The sequence below is a fragment of the Salmo salar genome, chromosome ssa15 (genome assembly GCF_905237065.1).
Source record: "Salmo salar chromosome ssa15, Ssal_v3.1, whole genome shotgun sequence".
Classification (NCBI taxonomy): Eukaryota; Metazoa; Chordata; class Actinopteri; order Salmoniformes; family Salmonidae; genus Salmo; species Salmo salar.
Window position 1 is genome coordinate 4,655,824 of NC_059456.1, and position 17,043 is coordinate 4,672,866.

The 17,043-nt window shown below is 41.0% G+C and overlaps 1 protein-coding gene across 5 annotated transcripts; it reads left to right on the top strand.

Annotated features, from left to right (window-relative positions):
- Positions 1–17,043, top strand: LOC106570892 (annexin A3). Of its 5 annotated transcripts, none has more exons than XR_006759112.1 (14): positions 1–132; positions 636–683; positions 1,579–1,666; positions 3,603–3,700; positions 4,011–4,124; positions 4,229–4,319; positions 4,497–4,576; positions 4,678–4,734; positions 6,529–6,622; positions 6,710–6,805; positions 11,579–11,637; positions 11,807–11,929; positions 14,069–14,960; positions 15,037–17,043. XR_006759112.1 is itself a non-coding variant. In XM_014143459.2 (13 exons), the coding sequence occupies exons 2-13, from the start codon at positions 669–671 to the stop codon at positions 14,126–14,128; spliced, it is 975 nt and encodes a 324-aa protein (XP_013998934.1). In that variant the 5' UTR covers positions 1–132; positions 636–668; the 3' UTR covers positions 14,129–17,043. The 5 variants fall into 5 exon arrangements, 1 of the variants encoding a protein (XP_013998934.1); XR_006759111.1 differs by having other exon boundaries at positions 14,069–14,926; XR_006759113.1 differs by having other exon boundaries at positions 14,069–14,926; positions 15,280–17,043.

The window sequence follows — 17,043 nt, forward strand, 5'->3', positions numbered from 1 at the left end:
GGATGACATCATTTCCTCAATGGGAAGCACAGGGAGGTTACACCTCAGCTCAGGTAAAGGTGTGGTACTGCGTGGGAATACGTGAAGGATTGCTGCTGTCGCCTATTGTGTTGAGTGGTAGCTAAACTTCAGGTAAGAATCACTAGAGTATATTTATTTTTGCGAGATTGTTTTGTTTTATGAATAGGATGTACTGTAGACGAATGTTGTGTATTGACATGCGTTAGAAGTGATTTTCCTCGCTGTTCTATGAAAATGTGATGTGATTGATCTTGCCTGTACCTGACGCTGAGATCGACTCGACTGCTGAATACAGTTTTTGATCTCCAATCCTTTTGTCATTGCTCTGACGAATTCAAATTTATTCTATTGTATTTTATTGTAATTTACTGTATTTTATTGTATTCTATTGCATTTTATTGTATTCTATTGTATTTTATTGTATTCTATTGTATTTTATTCTATTGTATTTTATTGTATTCTGTTGTATTTTATTCTATTGTATTTTATTCTATTCTATTGTATTTTATCTCATTAACTTTTGGTGTTTTAGGCTACTGTGATCTATCACTTTTTAAAACAGTAATATGGTAAGAGAAGTGGCCAATTTCATAAGAATATCTTTATCTCACCAGACACGGATATCCCCGGTCCACATCACCATTGAAATGGCAACTTTATGGGTAAGATCACTAGTGGTGTATGATGCATGCGTTGATATAAAATAGGCAATTCACATGAATACCTTCAGATCATTTTTAAGATAACTTTGTATAAAGCATAAAACAAACATTTTCTACACTGAGTGTACAAAACATTAAGAACACCTGCTCTTTCCATGACATAGACTGACCAGGTGAATCCAGGTGAAAGCTGTGATGCCTTATTGATGTCACCTGTTAAATCCACTTCAATCAGTGTAGATGAAGGGAAGGAGACAGGTTAAAGAAGGGTTTTTAAGCCTTGAGACAATTGAGACATGGATTGCGTATGTATGCCATTCTGAGGGTAAAAGGGCAAGACAAAATATTGAAGTGCCTTTGAACTGGGAAGTAGGTGCCAGACGCACCAGATTGAGTGTGTCAAAAACTGCAACACTGTCGGGCTTTTCACGCTCAACAGTTTCCTGTGTTTATGAAGAATGGTCCACCACCCAAAGGACATCCAGCCAACTTGACACAACTGAGGAGCATTGGAGTCGACATGGGCCAACATCCCTGTGGAATTCTTTTGACACTGAGGCTGTTCTGAGGGCAAAAAGGGGTGCAACTCAGTATTAGGAAGGTGATCTTAATGTTTTGTACACTCTGTGTATATTTTGAATGTACAAATAGATAGTAGTCGAGGGCTAGGCCACCTCAGTTTTAATAGGCATAAAAACCCCTTAAGCGAACAATAGCACAAACCTGTGACTCACTGGCTGTGTGTCTGTATCTCTGTACTATTGAATGACTTGGAAGGTCTCATGGACTCCCCAACCTAATGCAGCGTTTACCAGTTCTGATATTGATAGAAGTCGAATGTGACACTGTTTTCATTTGTGAAATATTAATATAAACCGGTTTATTTTGTGTGCAGACAGGGGAGAGAGGGAGCATCAAGCCCAAGGCAGATTTCAACGCAAAGGATGACGCTGTTGCTCTCAGAATGGCCATAAAGGGACTAGGTAAAGAATATTGGCCCCTTCTAGAACAGACCTGGGTTCAAATACTGGCCCCTTCTAGAACAGACCTGGGTTCAAATACTGGTCCCTTCTAGAACAGACCTGGGTTCAAATACTGGCCCCTTCTAGAACAGACCTGGGTTCAAATACTGGTCCCTTCTAGAACAGACCTGGGTTCAAATACTGGCCCCTTCTAGAACCGACATGGGTTCAAATACTGGCCCCTTCTAGAACAGACCTGGGTTCAAATACTGGTCCCTTCTAGAACAGACCTGGGTTCAAATACTGGCCCCTTCTAGAACAGACCTGGGTTCAAATACTGGTCCCTTCTAGAACAGACCTGGGTTCAAATACTGGCCCCTTCTAGAACAGACATGGGTTCAAATACTGGTCCCTTCTAGAACAGACATGGGTTCAAATACTGGTCCCTTCTAGAACAGACCTGGGTTCAAATACTGGCCCCTTCTAGAACCGACATGGGTTCAAATACTGGCCCCTTCTAGAACAGACCTGGGTTCAAATACTGGTCCCTTCTAGAACAGACCTGGGTTCAAATACTGGCCCCTTCTAGAACAGACATGGGTTCAAATACTGGTCCCTTCTAGAACAGACATGGGTTCAAATACTGGTCCCTTCTAGAACAGACCTGGGTTCAAATACTGGCCCCTTCTAGAACAGACCTGGGTTCAAATACTGGTCCCTTCTAGAACAGACATGGGTTCAAATACGGGTCCCTTCTAGAACAGACATGGGTTCAAATACTGGTCCCTTCTAGAACAGGCCTGGGTTCAAATACTGGCCCCTTCTAGAACAGACCTGGGTTCAAATACTGGTCCCTTCTAGAACAGACATGGGTTCAAATACTGGTCCCTTCTAGAACAGACCTGGGTTCAAATACTGGTCCCTTCTAGAACAGACCTGGGATCAAATACTGGTCCCTTCTAGAACAGACCTGGGTTCAAATACTGGCCCCTTCTAGAACAGACATGGGTTCAAATACTGGTCCCTTCTAGAACAGACATGGGTTCAAATACTGGTCCCTTCTAGAACAGACATGGGTTCAAATACTGGTCCCTTCTAGAACAGACCTGGGTTCAAATACTGGTCCCTTCTAGAACAGACCTGGGTTCAAATACTGGCCCCTTCTAGAACAGACATGGGTTCAAATACTGGTCCCTTCTAGAACAGACATGGGTTCAAATACTGGTCCCTTCTAGAACAGACATGGGTTCAAATACTGGTCCCTTCTAGAACAGACCTGGGTTCAAATACTGGTCCCTTCTAGAACAGACCTGGGTTCAAATACTGGCCCCTTCTTGAACAGACCTGGGTTCAAATACTGTCCCCTTCTAGAACAGACCTGGGTTCAAATACTGGTCCCTTCTAGAACAGACCTGGGTTCAAATACTGGTCCCTTCTAGAACAGACCTGGGTTCAAATACTGGTCCCTTCTAGAACAGACCTGGGTTCAAATACTGGTCCCTTCTAGAACAGACCTGGGTTCAAATACTGGCCCCTTCTAGAACAGACCTGGGTTCTAATACTGGTCCCTTCTAGAACAGACATGGGTTCAAATACTGGCCCCTTCTAGAACAGACCTGGGTTCTAATACTGGTCCCTTCTAGAACAGACCTGGGTTCAAATAGTGGTCCCTTCTAGAACAGACCTGGGCTCAAATACTGGTCCCTTCTAGAACAGACATGGGTTCAAATACTGGCCTGTTTTAGATCTCTCAAATACTGGCCTGTTTTATATTTCTCAAATACTGGCCTGTTTTAGATCTCTCAAATACTGGCCTGTTTTATATTTCTCAAATACTGGCCTGTTTTATATTTCTCAAATACTGGCCTGTTTCAGTACTTGTTAATTCTCCCTAATTCTTTGCGGTTTAGATCAGTTCTATTGTATAGCCAACCAGCCTTGTTGGATTTGTCTGCAGGTACAAACGAGAAGACCTTAATAGATATTCTAACTCAGAGGAGTAATGTTCAACGTCAGCTCATCTGTAAAGCTTACCAAGAAGATGCCACTGGCAAGGTAAGAACTCAACTCTTTCTATCAGGGTCATCACTCTCTGTCTCTCTGTCTCTCTGTCTCTCTCTCTCTCTCTCTGTCTCTCTGTCTGTCTGTCTGTCTGTCTGTCTGTCTGTCTGTCTGTCTGTCTGTCTGTCTGTCTGTCTGTCTGTCTGTCTGTCTGTCTGTCTGTCTGTCTGTCTGTCTGTCTGTCTGTCTGTCTGTCTGTCTGTCTGTCTGTCTGTCTGTCTGTCTGTCTGTCTGTCTGTCTGTCTTCTGTCTCTGTCTCTGTCTCTGTCTCTGTGTGTGTGTGTGATCACCTGTCTTCCTGTAGACTCTGGTGGAGGACTTAGAAGGGGACACCCATAGTCACTTTGAGGACCTGCTGGTCGCGCTGGTCACACCCCCTGCCATCTATGACAGCCAGGAATTCCACAAGGCCATGAAGGTGAGCTAGCTTCATAATTTTGTTTTTCTTGCCTCCCTAAACAAATCATTTCTTGATTTAACTTCATTTGTACTCAACACTAACAGCAGAATAATGTGTCGCAGGGAATTGGGACTAATGACAGTGCCTTGATAGAAATCTTTGCCACAAGATCCAACAAACAAATGAAAGAGATTTCTGATGCCTATTTAAAAGGTAAGAAATGATCAGTATAACCATTGCTAGGCTCAGTTCTGTGTTTCAACCAATCAGTTCAGTAACTAGACAGAGATGACATCATCAGACGCTAAGACGATGACATCATCAGATGCTAAGACCATTTGATAGTTGACACGGAGACAGGTTTACATTGCAACAGCTTTTCTCTCATAGAAACTGAGAAGAAGTTGACCTTGGACCTGAAGAACGAGATTTCTGGAGAATTTGCTAAAGCTATTCTCATTCTGGCCGAGGTATTGTGAGCCCAATCAAAACATAGGATCTGTAGTTGCTGTTGTTGTCTATAGAATGGGCCTGTTATAAATCTCTCAATATGGTTTGTCTTTAAACTAAGGGCAAGCGGGATGAAAACACACATGTGGATGCAGCCAAGGCCAAAGAGGATGCTAAGGTGCTGTGAGTTGATGTTTCTCAGGTGTTATAACACAGTTATTAGGGTGCAACATTTATAACAACATTTATAACAACATTTATGACAACATTAATAACAACATTTATAACAACATGTATAACAACTTGTATAATACCATTTATAATAACATTTATAATAACATGTATAATAACATTAATAAAAACATGTATAATAACATTTATAATAAAATGTATAATAACATTTATAAAAACATGTATAATAACATTTATAAAAACATGTATAATAACATTTATAATAACATTTATAATAACGTAGAATAACATTTATAATAACATTTATAGCAGTATGTGTAAAAACATTTATAATGACGTATAATAGCAAGTATAATAACATTTATAATAACATGTATAATAACATTTATAACAGTATGTATAATAACATTTATAACAACATTTATAACAACATTTATAATAACATAACAACATTTATAATAACATGTATAATAACATTCATAATAACATTTATAACAACATTTATAACAACATTTATAACAACATAACATTTATAATAACATGTATAATAACATTCATAATAACATTTATAACAGCATTTATAATAACATTTATAACAACATTTATAACAACATTTATAACAACATTTATAATAACATAACAACATTTATAATAACATGTATAATAACATTTATAATAACATTTATAACAACATTTATAACAACATTTATAACAACATTTATAACAACATTTATGACACCATTTAGAATACCGTTTATAACACCATTTATTACAACATTTATAACAACATTTATAATAATATTTATAACACCATTTATAACACCATTTATAATACCATTTATAACACCATCTATAACACCATCTATAATACCATTTATAACACCATTTATAACAACATTTACAAGACCATTTATAATACCATTTATAACACCATTTATAATACCATTTATAACACCATCTATAATACCATTTTTAACACCATTTATAACAACATTTATAACAATATTTATAACACCATTTATAATAATATCAATAACACCATTTATAACACCATTTATAATACCATTCATAATAACATTTATAACACCATTTATGAAACCATTTGTAATAGTATTTATAAAAACATTTGTAATAACATTTATAACACCATTTGACAAGTTTTTACAACACTGATAAACAGGGCAAAATAGAAATAGGCCTATAACAGTTCTTGTGCCATGCTTGTACTGATCATGTTTTAATGTTAACCACCTCCAGTAACCCTTACCATTTATAACACCATTTATAACCCCATTTATAACACCATTTATAACACCATTTATAACCCCATTTATAACACCATTTATAACCCCATTTATACCACAATTTATAACACCATTTATAACAACATTTATAACACCATTTATAATACCATTTACAACACCATTTATAACACCATTTATAACACCATTTATAATAACATTTATAACACCATTTATAACACCATTCATAACACCATTTATAACAACATTTATAATACCATTTATAACACAATTTATAACAATATTTATAAAAATATTTATAACAACATTTATAACAATATTTATAATAACATTTTTAATAACATTTATAGCAACATTTATAACAACATTCATAACAACATTTATAACAACATTTATAATAACATTTATAGCAACATTTATAACACCATTCATAACAATATTTATAACAACATTTATAATATCATTTCCATCTCTGTGAAACACATCTACAACAAATATTTCTTTATTCCCTCCGTCAGACTCTTTACACCGCGGGAGAGAAGAAGTGGGGGACAGATGAGTCCAAGTTCATCGACATCCTGTGTCAGAGAAGCATACCTCAACTCAGACAAAGTAAAGATAACTGACCTAATGCACAACATTGTTGTTGTTGTTGTTAGATGCCTTATATCTGACTTGTGATGTCATGTTTTTGTGTAGCTCTGGTGGAATACAAGACCATCAGCGGGAAGAGTCTGCAGGAGAGCATCGAGGGAGAGATGTCTGGGGAACTAGAGGAGCTCCTAGTGGCCATCGGTAAACTACTGCTCAATCACAGCTGTATTCTACTGGGGGCCATCGGTAAACTACTGCTCAATCACAGCTGTATTCTACTGGGGGCCATCGGTGAACTACTGCTCAATCACAGCTGTATTCTACTGGGGGCCATCGGTAAACTACTGCTCAATCACAGCTGTATTCTACTGGGGGCCATTGGTAAACTACTGCTCAATCACAGCTGTATTCTACTGGGGGCCATTGGTAAACTACTGCTCAATCACAGCTGTATTCTACTGGGGGCCATCGGTGAACTACTGCTCAATCACAGCTGTATTCTACTGGGGGCCATCGGTGAACTACTGCTCAATCACAGCTGTATTCTACTGGGGGCCATTGGTAAACTACTGCTCAATCACAGCTGTATTCTACTGGGGGCCATTGGTAAACTACTGCTCAATCATAGCTTTGTTCTTATGTATTTTCTTTTATTCATTATTTTATTTAACCTTTATTTAACTAGGCAAGTCAGTTAAGAACAAATTCTTATTTACAATGACGGCCTACCAAAAGGCAAAAGGCTTCCTGCGGGGACGGGGGCTGGGATTAAAAAAAAGGTATATAAACATAGGACTAAACACACATCACGACAAGAGAGACAACACTACATAAAGAGAGACCTAAGACAACAGCATAGCATGGCAGCAACACATGACAACACTGCATGGAAGCAACAACAACATGACAACAACATGGCAGCAACACAACATGGCAGCAACACAACATGGTAGCAGCACAAAACATGGTACAAACATTATTGGGCACAGACAACAGCACAAAGGGCAAGAAGGTAGAGACAACAATACATCACGCAAAGCAGCCACAACTGTCAGTAAGAGTGTCCATGAATGAGTCTTTGAATGAAGAAATGGAGATAAAACTGTCCAGTTTGAGTGTTTGTTGCAGCTCGTTCCAGTCACTAGCTGCAGCGAACTGAAAAGAGGAGCGACCCAGGGATGTGTGTGCTTCGGGGATCTTTAACAGAATGTGACTGGCAGAACGGGTGTTGTATGTGGAGGATGAGGGCTGCAGTAGATATCTCAGATAGGGGGGAGTGAGGCTTAAGAGGGTTTTATAAATAAGCATCAACCAGTGGGTTTTGCAACAGGAATACAGAGATGACCAGTTTACAGAGGAGTATAGAGTGTAGTGATGTGTCCTATAAGGAGCATTGGTGGTAAATCTGATGGCCGAATGGTAAAAAACATCTAGATACTCGAGAGCACCCTTACCTGCCGATCTATAAATTACGTCTCCGTAATCTAGCATGGGTAGGATGGTCATCTGAGTCAGGGTTAGTTTGGCAGCTGGGGTGAAAGAGGAGCGATTACGATAGAGGAAACCAAGTCTAGATTTAACTTTAGCCTGCAGCTTTGATATGTGCTGAGAAAAGGACAGTGTACTGTCTAGCCATACTCCCAAGTACTTGTATGAGGTGACTACCTCAAGCTCTAAACCCTCAGAAGTAGTGATCACACCTGTGGGGAGAGGGGCATTGTTCTTACCAAATCACATAACCTTTGTTTTGGAGGTGTTCAGAACAAGGTTAAGGGTAGAGAGAACTTGTTGGACTCTAAGAAAGCTTTTTTGTAGAGCATTTAACACAAAATCCAGGGAGGGGCCAGCTGAGTATAAGACTGTATCATCTGCATATAAATGGATGAGAGAGCTTCCTACTGCGTGAGCTATGTTGTTGATGTAAATTGAGAAGAGCGTGGGGCCCAGGATTGAGCCTTGGGGTACTCCCTTGGTGACAGGCAGTGGCTGAGACAGCAGATTTTCTGACTTTGTACACTGCGCTCTTTGAGAGAGGTAGTTAGCAAACCAGGCGAAAGACCCCTCAGAGACACCAATACTCCTTAGCCGGCCCACAAGAATAGAATGGTCTACCGTATCAAAAGCTTTGGCCAAGTCTATAAAAATAGCAGCACAACATTGCTTAGAATCAAGGGCAATGGTGACATCATTGAGGACCTTTAGGTTGCAGTGACACATCCATAACCTGAGAGGAAACCAGATTGCATACCAGAGAGAATACTATAGGCATCAAGAAAGCCAGTCAGTTGATTATTGACAAGTGTTTCCAACACTTTGATAAACAGGGCAAAATAGAAATAGACCTATAACAGTTCTTGTGCCATGCATGTACTGATCATGTTTTAATGTTAACCACCTCCAGTAACCCTTACCCATATATAACCCTTACCCATATATAACCCTTACCCATATATAACCCTAACCCATATATAACCCTAACCCTAACCCTTAAATAACCCTTAGCCATATATAACCCTTACCCATATATAACCCTTACCCATATATAACCCTAACCCATATATAACCCTAACCCTAACCCTTAAATAACCCTAACCATATATAACCCTTACCCATATATAACCCTAACCCTTAAATAACCCTAACCCTAACCCATATCTGACCCTAACCCATATATAACCCTTACCCATATATAACCCTTACCCATATATAACCCTTACCCATATATAACCCTAACCCATATATAACCCTAACCCTAACCCTTAAATAACCTAACCCATATATAACCCTTACCCATATATAACCCTAACCCTTAAATAACCCTAACCCTAACCCATATCTGACCCTAACCCATATATAACCCTAACCCATATATAACCCTTACCCATATATAACCCTAACCCATATATAACCCTAACCCTTAAATAACCCTAACCCATATCTGACCCTAACCCATATATAACCCTAACCCTAACCCATATATAACCCTAAACCATATATAGCCCTTACCCTAACCCATATATAACCCTAACCCATATATAACCCTAACCCTAACCCATATATAACTCTAATCTATATATAACCCATATATAACCCATATACAACCCTAACCCATATATAACCCTAACCCATATATAAACCATATATAACCCTAACCCTAACCCATATATAACTCTAATCTATATATAACCCATATATAACCCATATACAACCCTAACCCATATATAACCCTAACCCATATATAAACCATGTATAACCCTAACCCTAACCCATATACAACCCATATATAACCCTAACCCTAACCCATATATAACACTAACCCTAACCCATATATAACCCTAACCCATATATAACCTGTCGTGTCTTTGGCTATGCAGGATTAAGTGATATGACATGCTAACCTATAAAATTCTTTCTCTGTAATTAATATTACCTGATTAAGCTAATCATGTAAATGTAATTAACTAGAAAGTCGGGGCACCACGGAAGAACGTTTATAGAGCTGTTATCTTCCGAATAAACTCTTAAAATACTTAGTAATATTTTACATCGATAGCAGTCAATACTAACCCTTATCTTATTTTCAGTCTCATAATGAAAGTTGTAAATTCTTGGTTATCTTCACGAACCCTGGCTAACAAGTTGAATCAGCAATACAAAATTGGGTTTAATTATTTATTTACTAAATACCTAACTAATCACACAGAATTACAAATACACAGAATACAATGATGTCATACAGAATTCACCCCTGGTGAACGGAACCTGTATGAAAGCTGGTTACACAAAGGAAAGGGGGTTGGGCTTGAATGAAAGAGCGGGAAGATTTAGGAACACAGAAACAGCAGCTATGCTATCGTAAATACATTATCTTATGCATTCTAAATTACCGCCCATTTGGAAAAGGAAAATGCAATAAATATTTACTCTGAGCTGCGCTTCGGTAGATTGGTCGTAGATGCTGGCCGGGTTGGCCAACAGATCTCCCTGTACTTGGAAGAATGTCTCTGGTGGTGAATTGGATACGTGGTGGTATCTTCGTCCGTCTGTTAGACTGGATCCGTCGTCCGTCCTTTCCTAGCCCACGTCGACAGCGGCCGCTGCTAACTCAACGGCTAGGAAGTATCACTTCTGTAGTGAATAAGCTCAAAGTTCATACCAGTTCATACCATAGCTCACGCCGAGGTTGGCTTAGTTCTGTCCTTGACATGTGTGTCCTTCTAACGTAGAGGCTGCAGACCTCCCGTACTGGAACCACCTGGTTATCTTTTCGTCAAAGGCTTATATAGTGGAGAGGGGGAAGGATGTGTTTCATCGTTTATAACCCCTCCTCTTCACAGGGGTGGGCCACTGATCAAGCAGGGCACTTTCCTTATGAAAACCCAAATCTCTCATTTGGAAGCTAAAATTACATTTCATCTCCTAACAAACAATTTCAATATCAAACATTTCAATTGCATAACAATTCCATGTGACTCTGATAACTAGAGGGTGGATACTTTCCCAGGTACAGTTTATGTCGTCCTGTCATCAGTCATAATGTCTCAGATAACAACTGAACTGACATCCATACTCATTACGTTCCAAAGCATATTTCCAACTGGTTTTATTACCAAAATATGGTTCCTTTCCCCATTTGTTTGATGTTCCCAGACTCTCTATATTTAACAGGACAGCAGTCCTTCAGGACAGCAGTCCTTCAGTAGGGTCAGAGAAGGGAAGGGAGAAAGGTATTTATGGGGGGGGGGGTCATAAACCTTACCCACAGGCCAACGTCATGACAAACCCTAACCCATATATATCCCTAACCCATATATAACCCATGTATAACACTAACCCATATATAACTCTAACTCATATATAACCCATGTATAACCCTAACCCATATACAACCCATATATAACCCTAACCCGAACCCATATATAACCCTACCCATATGTAAACACCACCAGTTATGATGCTGCTTCTCTCCTCTAGTGAAATGTGTGAAGAATGTCCCAGCATACCTTGCTGAACGCCTGCATCAAGGCATGAAGGTACAGACAGTATATGTTCATGTTAAATACAATGAGCACATTGTTGTGTGATAGTCACTGCATGTTAGGAAATGATTCCATGGTAGAGTTTCAGTAGTTATGTCACTGTCAGAATCTTACATTTAAATGTTATTTACTTTATTTTTAATATGGTCACTGTCTCCCTCAGGGCGGAGGAACGGATGAGTGCATCCTAAACCGTATCATGGTCAGCCGGTCAGAGATAGACATGCTGGACATCAGAGCAGAGTTCAAGAAGCTTTATAGCTATTCTCTGCACTCTGCCATCGAGGTGAGACTACACCCTCTAACCCTAACCCTAACCCTCACCCTAGGCCTCACCTAAGCCTAACGCTCACCCTCACCCTAACCCTCACCCTAGCCCTCACCTAAGCCTAACGCTCACCCTCACCCTCACCCTAACCCTCACCCTTGCCCTCACCCTTTCCCTAACCCTCACCCTCACCCTAGCCCTCATCCTAACCCTCACCCTCACCCTAGCACTCATCCTAACCCTCACCCTCACCCTCACCCTAACCCCTACCCTAAGCCTCACCCTAACCCTCACCCTCACCCTAACCCCTACCCTAACCCTCACCCTTACCCTCGCCCTCACCCTCACCCTAACCCCTACCCTAAGCCTCACCCTCACCCTCACCCTAACCCTAACCTTCACCCTTGCCCTCACCCTTTCCTTAACCCTCACCCTCACCCTAGCCCTCATCCTAACCCTCACCCTCACCCTAATCCTCACCCTCACCCTAACCCTAACCCTCACCCTAGGCCTCACCTAAGCCTAACGCTCACCCTCACCCTAACCCTCACCCTAGCCCTCACCTAAGCCTAACGCTCACCCTCACCCTCACCCTAACCCTCACCCTTGCCCTCACCCTTTCCCTAACCCTCACCCTAGCCCTCATCCTAACCCTCACCCTCACCCTCACCCTAACCCCTACCCTAAGCCTCACCCTAACCCTCACCCTAACCCTAACCTTCACCCTTTCCCTCACCCTTTCCCTAACCCTCACCCTCACCCTCACCCTAGCCCTCATCCTAACCCTCACCCTCACCCTAATCCTCACCCTAACCCCTACCCTAAGCCTCACCCTCACCCTAACCCTCACCCTAACCCTAAGCCTCACCCTCACCCTAACCCTAACCCTCACCCTCACCCTAACCCCTACCCTAACCCTCACCCTCACCCTCACCCTAACCCTCACCCTAACCCTCACCCTCACCCTAACCCCTACCCTAACCCTCACCCTCACCCTCACCCTAACCCTCACCCTCACCCTAACCCTCACCCTAACCCCTACCCTAAGCCAGGTAGAGATAAGGTCTTTTCACACTACTGAGCCGAACCAAGTCAAGGCAAACCAAACTGTACTGAGCTGGCCTGGTTACGCATCCACCCTAGACTCTGGAACTGTTCTAAAAAAGGACAAACTAAAAAGGAAATACCCAAGCCAGCACAGGTTGGTACGGATTGGCTTGGCACGAGACTGTGAAAAGGCCATTAGATAACTTATCGGTACCATGGTCAGAGTTGGAGTTCAAATTTAAACTGAGGTTGTCCTCAACTCTGCTACCTCTCATATATCTACAGTATTTCTCCTGTGAGGTCCATTGCATCTCAGTGCTTGAGGCGACACTACAGACACCTCGATTCAAATCCAGGCTGTATCACTACCGGCCGTGATTTGGAGTCCCATAAGGCGGCGCACAATTGGCCCAGCGTCGTCCGGGTTTGGCCGGTGTAGGCCGTCATTGTAAATAAGAATTGGTTTCTTAACTGACTTGCCTAGTTAAATAAAGGTTCAATAATTTGTTTTAAATATCCTGACATCGACAGGCATTGTACTCTATTAAATTAAAGGTTCTCTATACTGATTGTGGTTTCAATGGTCAACTGCGATATAGATCAACAATCTACTTGCTACAACTGTGATCTGTTGTTGTCTCACCTAGCTGTCTTAAAGGGATGCTTTGGGATTTTGACAATGAAGCCCTGCTAGCAGATAACCATGGACTTCCAGTCATTGCGCTAACACTAGTTAGCATTGGCTCTTGACAGTACCTCTAACTTCCTTCATACTGGACACAGAGACATAAAAATGGTATCCATGAGTTCGTCTGACTCTGTGTGAAGTAGATAAATGGCCTCTTTGCCAAAATCCCAAAGTATCCCTTTAAGATGAATGAATACACCAATTGTAAGTCGCTCTGGATAAGAGCATCGGCTAAATGTCTATAATGTTATTGTAAAATGTGTACACACCTTTTCCTGTCATAGATTACAATGTATTCCTACTACATACTAACTATTTTCTCTCTCTATATATATATATTTGGTTGGAGCCCAGTTAGGTTTTGTGTGCTTGTCCTCACTGGTGTGTGACAGAACGATGGTGTTGTGTTCTTCTGTCTGTAGTCGGATACATCTGACTTCTATGGCGACTGTCTCAAGAAGATCTGTGGAGGGGACGATTAACAATGTAACACTTTGGAGGGGACGACTACGACAGTAACACAACACTGCAGCCAGAAGATACCTGTGTATCACACGGGTGCTACTACTACTACTAATAATAATACTACTACTAATACTACTACGACTACTAATACTACTACTACTACTACTACCCACTAATATTACTACTCCTACTACTAATACTACTACTACTACAACAACTACTACAACTACAACTACTACTACTACTACTAATACTACCCACTAATATTCCTACTACTACAACTACTACTACAACTACAACTACGACACACTAATATTACTACTACTACTACAGCTACTACCACTACCACTACCGCTACCACTACTACCACTTTTACTGAGCTACCTTCCTCTCAGTCTACCATTTCAACATACAGTACTGGGTCATGTTCATTAGCCACCTGATCTGAAAAAACATATATATACTGAAAAAGGGAGGGACTAGCTGGACCAATAAGAAACACTCATTGTCATTTTCAGTTGCAGTGCCCTAATGAACATGACCCTACTCTCTTCCTACCAAATCTACTCATCTTACAGACTTTTAAATGAATATTTTAGAATAGCTGTTAGTAGTAGGGAATCATTGTAAATCAGTGCTGTGTTTGATTTTGCGTGACGACTGTTCTGTTCTGTTTATATCTATCTCTCTAGACTAATAGCCACAAGTCTGATAGCCACAAGTCTGATAGCCACAAGTCTGATAGCCATGATGAAGTCTGATAGCCACAAGTCTGATAGCCACAAGTCTGATAGCCACAAGTCTGATAGCCACAAGTCTGATAGCCATGATGAAGTCTGATAGCCACAAGTCTGATAGCCATGGGGAAGTCTGATAGCCATGATGAAGTCTGATAGCCATGATGAAGTCTGATAGCCATGGGGAGGTCTGATAGCCACAAGTCTGATAGCCATGGGGAAGTCTGATAGCCATGGAGAGGTCTGATAGCCATGGGGAAGTCTGATAGCCATGGGGAAGTCTGATAGCCATGGGGAAGTCTGATAGCCATGGGGAAGTCTGATAGCCATGGGGAGGTCTGATAGCCATGGGGAGGTCTGATAGCCATGGGGAGGTCTGATAGCCATGGGGAGGTCTGATAGCCATGGGGAGGTCTGATAGCCATGGGGAGGTCTGATAGCCATGGGGAAGTCTGATAGCCATGGGGAAGTCTGATAGCCATGGGGAGGTCTGATAGCCATGGGGAGGTCTGATAGCCATGGGGAAGTCTGATAGCCATGGGGAGGTCTGATAGCCATGGGGAGGTCTGATAGCCATGGGGAGGTCTGATAGCCATGGGAAGTCTGATAGCCATGGGGAAGTCTGATAGCCATGGGGAGGTCTGATAGCCATGGGGAAGTCTGATAGCCATGGGGAAGTCTGATAGCCATGGGGAAGTCTGATAGCCATGGGGAAGTCTGATAGCCATGGGGAGGTCTGATAGCCATGGGGAGGTCTGATAGCCATGGGGAAGTCTGATAGCCATGGGGAAGTCTGATAGCCATGGGGTGGCAGGTAACCTAGTGGTTAGAGCATTGGGCTAGTAACCGAAAGGTTGCAAGATCGAATCCCTGAGCTTATAAGGTAAAAAACTGTTGTTCTGCCCCTGAAAAAGGCAGTTAACCCACTGTTCCTAGGCTGTCATTGAAAATAAGAATTTGTTCTTAACTGATTTGCCTAGTTTAATTTTTTTTTTATGTGGAAGTCTGATAGCCATGGGGAAGTCTGATAGCCATGGAGAATATGAAAAGTGTCTGGAAAACCTCTGTGGAGGAGATTATGAATGATACAAGTCGAACACCACTTGTCTCTCTGTGTTTCCCTGTATTTGATACAGCAAACGATGTACTGCATGTGTGCTGTACTTGCATTTTATGACATGATTCTAACTTATATCAATAAAAAGATCTCATTAAGAAGGAGATACTGTACTAAATACCAGAATATTTCCAACACGTTCTGGAATGTTCTTTAAAGGCACAGAGATCTTCGATGGGTGACATGTGCTGTATGTAATTTACACTCACCACTAGAGGTCCCCATTGATTCACACAGAAGCAGGAGATGCCATGTGAGTGAAGCATAGGGTCTCTGATATTAAGGCACGGTAGAGTTTATAGATGAAGCATATAGCCAAAAGCTGCCATATGTCAAAACCATTTATCCAAGTAAATGCAGTCATTTATTTTTCAAACTTGGCAATTAATGATTCTCTCAACTTCATTGACTGTAAACTATAGAATGAATGTTTGATGGGAATGTTGTCTTTCTCACCCTTCTTTCAAGTCGATGTCCATTGGTACAGCACTGTGTGACTCTTGGCTATGTTTGTCATTTTTCATTGTCATTTTGCTCAATTTTCCCACACGCTATATGACTTTGAATGTTTTTGATGGCTGAACTATCTGTGACGTTCAGGGAAACTGAATGTGTTATTAGTATGCCCTCAGTTGACAGCCGTTCACATTTCAACATCATCAACTAACTGGGTTTAAATAGCGTTGGTTTTCTTTCAAATACTTCAGTTGCATTTGATGGAGCTTACCTATCTCAATAGAAGTAATGGAATCGTCCCAGAAGTGCAAACCCCACCCATCTGGATCCAGACAGGCCCAGTCAAACAAAAGTACTTGAGTGGAAACAAAAATGATTTGTTTTCATGCATCGGGAAAGAAAAACAACAAGAATAGAATTAGACTAACAAAAGGGTTAATTTCAGACATAGGTTGTGTACAGAGAGTATAACTTCTCCTCAGTTCAGGAGGGAGTACGGTTAGCTCCTTCAAGATCAACTCTGAAAACAAAGCCTGTCACGCAAACTTAACCTTTTTCTGTTTTGAGCTAACCTCATATTTTCTAACCTCGACATGAATAAATGTTTTATTATTCACAACAA

Bases quoted from the DNA above. Each gene is read 5' to 3' on its own strand.
- LOC106570892 (XM_014143459.2), top strand. The intron at 3,701-4,010 runs GTAAGAACTCAA...GTCTTCCTGTAG, and splicing joins AAGAAGATGCCACTGGCAAG to ACTCTGGTGGAGGACTTAGA. The intron at 6,806-11,578 runs GTAAACTACTGC...TCTCTCCTCTAG, and splicing joins GGAGCTCCTAGTGGCCATCG to TGAAATGTGTGAAGAATGTC.